The sequence below is a fragment of the Tachysurus fulvidraco genome, chromosome 5 (assembly GCF_022655615.1).
Source record: "Tachysurus fulvidraco isolate hzauxx_2018 chromosome 5, HZAU_PFXX_2.0, whole genome shotgun sequence".
Lineage (NCBI taxonomy): Eukaryota > Metazoa > Chordata > Actinopteri > Siluriformes > Bagridae > Tachysurus > Tachysurus fulvidraco.
Window position 1 is genome coordinate 25,551,545 of NC_062522.1, and position 4,563 is coordinate 25,556,107.

The 4,563-nt window shown below is 34.5% G+C and overlaps 1 protein-coding gene across 1 annotated transcript; it reads right to left on the bottom strand.

The window, feature by feature from the left end:
• Positions 1 to 858: 858 nt before the first annotated feature.
• On the bottom strand, positions 859 to 4,138 carry cldn10a (claudin 10a). The gene is made up of 5 exons (XM_027147286.2): positions 3,742 to 4,138; positions 2,984 to 3,145; positions 2,011 to 2,092; positions 1,834 to 1,938; positions 859 to 1,669 (listed from the first exon to the last, which is right to left on the bottom strand). Exons 1-5 carry the CDS (start codon positions 3,959 to 3,961, stop codon positions 1,534 to 1,536), a joined length of 705 nt encoding a protein of 234 aa, XP_027003087.1. The 5' UTR covers positions 3,962 to 4,138; the 3' UTR covers positions 859 to 1,533.
• Positions 4,139 to 4,563: the final 425 nt, after the last annotated feature.

Genomic DNA, 4,563 nt, shown 5'->3' on the forward strand with positions numbered 1-4,563 from the left:
ATGTACCAGGTTTTGTTCTGTGTGTTCTTGAGAATCACCCCTGATATCTGAATTCATACATTTGAATGTAACTCATTCCATGTCATCTCTCTAATCATTCATTCATTCATTCATTCATTCATTCATTTTCCTATTTGTTTATTTAAGCATGGTTTGAGCCATTTAAATAATAATCAGTGTTCAATTAAACCATACATAATTTGATTCTCTGACATCTTCGTATAACATTCATTCACTTTGAGTTCACAATTCTGCAGACCCTCTCGCTCACTTTAGTCTAACTGTTTAATCCTATTCAGGGTCTATTCCAGGAAAACTGCATATGAAGTGAGAATACACCCAGGATGGAATCTCAGTCAATCACATTGCAAAAATATGACCATGCCAGAACCATGTATGAATTAGCAGAGGTTGCTCATTACGTCAGTAAGTCAACATATCCTATGGAGCACATGTTGACTTATTGAAGAAGCAAGCAACCTCTGCTCATAATGTAAGCCTATAGAGATGCAGGCCTACTTTAAAAAAATAAAAGTACAATGTTAGTTGGAACCAATCAAAACAGATAAGACCTACATTGTCCAAACATTAAATTTCCAACACTGTATTATAATAGCCTGTCATTCAGAGATTCTTGACATTTATTTCTACGCTTTAAATATTAGAAATAGAAATGATGAAATTCTAAATAACAATTACATGAAATCATACAAAAAAATGTTAGAAGCAGAGTTTTTTAAAGTATAATACACTTTATTTCATAATAATTAACATAACTAAACACAACAACAGTATATTTTATTACATTACATAACCAAATTATATAAAAGAAAATATACATTACAATCAGAACCAGGATACCCAGCACAGAAACAAGATTGGAAAACATAGGCCTACGCTAACAGCCCAGCAAAGCACTGGAACGCACCAGAAATCTTTGAGTAACAGAGGTCAAAGTCTAGGGTTTCCATTGATCATTAGGTGGAGACAGATGCTAGGTCCTAAAGAATAGGTGGCTAGGCTGATCTAATTTCTGCATCTAGACAGCATGTTCCAGAGCCAGAAGTATGCAACAGGAATCAACATCATAAATGTCTGTCATCAGTTCACTTGGTTATCAGGTATCAATTTAGCAAAGGCCACAACCATTAAAGATAGAAGATTAATTCTGTCTTCACTATATGTTGCTTTTTATCATCACTTTTTTATCCAACCGCACCCATAAATGACAAAAAAACTTCAGAAACTCCAAACCTGGCAAATGAAACAAACGTTTGATATTTGAAAACATATAAAAATACAGCATTATGAAAAGATAAATGGTTAAATAGTATTTAGTAATCTCACAGAAAGACTAGTGCTAAAATATAGCATTTAAACTTTACCCTCTACTTGCTTTAGTGATGGACTAGGTTCTATCTTGGGTAATTTCCTTTATGGTTGTGCATAAAGCTTGTCCATCTTACAATTTATAATATAGACATTTGCTCTTATCTCTGTCAGTTATGTACATAACTTTCCTGTGGACATACATTAGACATAGGCATTTCTCCCAAACTTCCTCACAGAGTAGCCTCGATCTGCTGCATCTTTTTCAGAACTTACAGGACTGCTGGTGTTTTTGTTTTGGGTTGTCATGAAAGTGGTGACACCGCTGTAGGTGTATTCTCTTTAAAAGTGGAGAAAGACTGATCACTGCACTCAAATATCAAGACTTGCAAAATAATAAGTTCCTTAATGTTCATTAAGTTTCTTAAACTCATTAATGTTAATGTTTGATATTAAATTAGATTTATTAGATATAATTAATGTTTTAGATAAATAGTTATATACCTCATGCTGAAGCCCTCTGTTATTGAGAAGCAGAGGATACTGCCCCCCAGAAAGCAAAGGACAGAACCTGCCCATCCAATAAACAGTGCAGCTCCCAGCTCAAACCTGGGCAGATTATAAGTATAATCTGTTTATAATAATTTTTCAAAGTTAAATTGCTTTTCTGCAGTTACTTACTTTTGTGCCACAAATAAAGGGTCAAAAAACTCTGAGGTTATTCTGTGAGCATACAGCGAACATGTGGCCAATGAACAGACACCTGTAAGGGAAAAGACAGTGAGAGATTGCCACCAAAGTTACAGCACACCAAATAATTCATGCATCATTAATGTTACTCAATATAAATCTGGTAGTGATACTTCAATACAATGCACAATAATTTGTTGTTAAATGGACATTTTTACATATTCAATTAGTCACCTATAAAAACATTTCACACCACGTTTATGAATGTTCAACAACATATATAAGTATAAAAAGTGAAAGTGTTATATGCCTATAATTAATAAACTAACAGTTTTAATAGTTGGCAAAACTCTGTGATATGTGAAATAACATACTTCAGAAATAGCAGCCTGGCCCATTGTGTGTTGTTTCATACTGACTAAAAATGACCACTGGATGGCAGTTGAAGATACAGTATGTATAAACAAATTAAATAAATTCAAGGCACACACACTCCAATCACCATCACCATCACTACAAAGTACAATATCTTACTGAAAATAAAGTATTAATTTAAAAAATATTAGGAAAATGATTAGATGCCCTCATGTCATTAGTATGGATGCTAGAACAGTTTATTTGTTTTGTCGTTGCCTGATACTGTTACCTGAAATGATTTAACAAATTTACACAGGGTAAATAACATGTCAGCCATGGAATAACACAAAATCTCCGAATTTCCAACTGCTGACTATTAAAATTGCTCCTATTAAAACTACTAGCTACCCTAGTATATGATGTATCTACTTATCAACACAGGTGCAGGAAGGGGCATCATACTTTTATGTTAATTTTAACAACATTAAATTGAATTTTAATATAGAATGTACATGTATATGATCTACAGTTTAACAGTGGATCCTGAATCTACTCAATGTGGTAAATACAACAGTATTATAAAGGTAGCAGCGGTCTAGACAATTACCACTGAGGATAAAATGTAGTCCAGAGAGGCAGGTAATCCTGGCCTTGGTAGACTCGGAGCCCCCTATCTTTGTGCATTTCATTCCAACCAGGGCCAGACTGGCCCCAAAGAAACCCAGGCACACTGCAGAGATCATCAGACCACGACACACCTGGATATAAGCTGAACAACCAGGATAACAGATGCTTAAATTCACTATATCATTTATAACCAATGTTATGGCTGATCAATTATATATAATAACATAATATACAACATTATATTATATAATAATAACATGATGACAAAAAATTATAGACTAGCCTTGGTAAGGTAAATGTTTTTCTAGGTAAAAGGTTTTATTAGACTTTATTTAGGACTTTATAGTCAACACCATGTGCTAGAAAATCTTTCATGTTCAAAACTACTGTTAGGGCTACATTAAGTGCACTTGGCAAAATTTTGCATTGACACAGTGATGACCCTTTCTAAATGAAGCTTTTTGGCCCTGCTTATGTTCCTGGGAAAGGTTATTACTCAAGCCAAAATCACATTAGGGCTACCTGATACTTTGCTTTACTTTTTCATTAACATTAACAAATGTTTTCATCTTACTTTTCCTGATTGAAAAACTTAATTTAAAAAAAATGTAAACTTACTTTAAAAATTAAATCCAGTCCAAATTCAAATATTTATACAATATTTATTTTACAAATAAATGAATAGTCTTGTAGTACAATCCAAATTGAAAAAGTCCATTAAAAGAACAAATAACAAACCATCTAAAGCCAGCATAGAAGGGAAGTCCTTGCAGTTAGATATTCCAGTAGAATCTGTCACACATGTCTTCCAAAGATTGGACCAAAAGGTTGCTGTAGTGATGACAGTTCCATCTATGGAGGACACTTTCCAATAGTCAGTGGGCAGCGTGGAGGAGATAAGAACCCATCCTGAAATGCTAAGCAGCAAAGCAACGATCTCCATAACCATTTTCCCCATACTTTTCTCACACTGAAAAGTTCAAATATCAACAAAGTTCATTTGAAGTTAGTAGTCAGTGATTTGATAATGCCAGTCAAAAGTTATTATTGGAAGCAGTAGTCAGAAATAGCTATAGTCACTAGGTGTCAGGATAGCAGTGTTTCCAAGGATAGCAGTGTAGAATGTGGTCCAGGAAGGTCTTTTAGGGAGTTGTCTAGCACTGGGTCCTTTTTTGGTTGCATTATATACAACAGGGAGGGCTTTGTTCTCAAACTTTTTCAACAACTGACCAATAGCCTTTTTTATACACATTAACCATCCATTTCACCAGAACACCGTCACACACACACACACACACACACACACACACACACACACACACACACACACACACACACACACACACACACACACACATACACACACACATACACACACACACACACATCACTCCACAAGAATGATTTGAGGAGGAAGGGTAAGCCATTAAAGGTCAACAGATGAGTACATTAGAGGTGGATGTTATTGGAAGGGCCTGAAATGTCTATGCTTGCAGTGGATATTAAAAAACTAATCTTTATATAACAATATTCCAATCACATATCACAAAAAGAATCTTG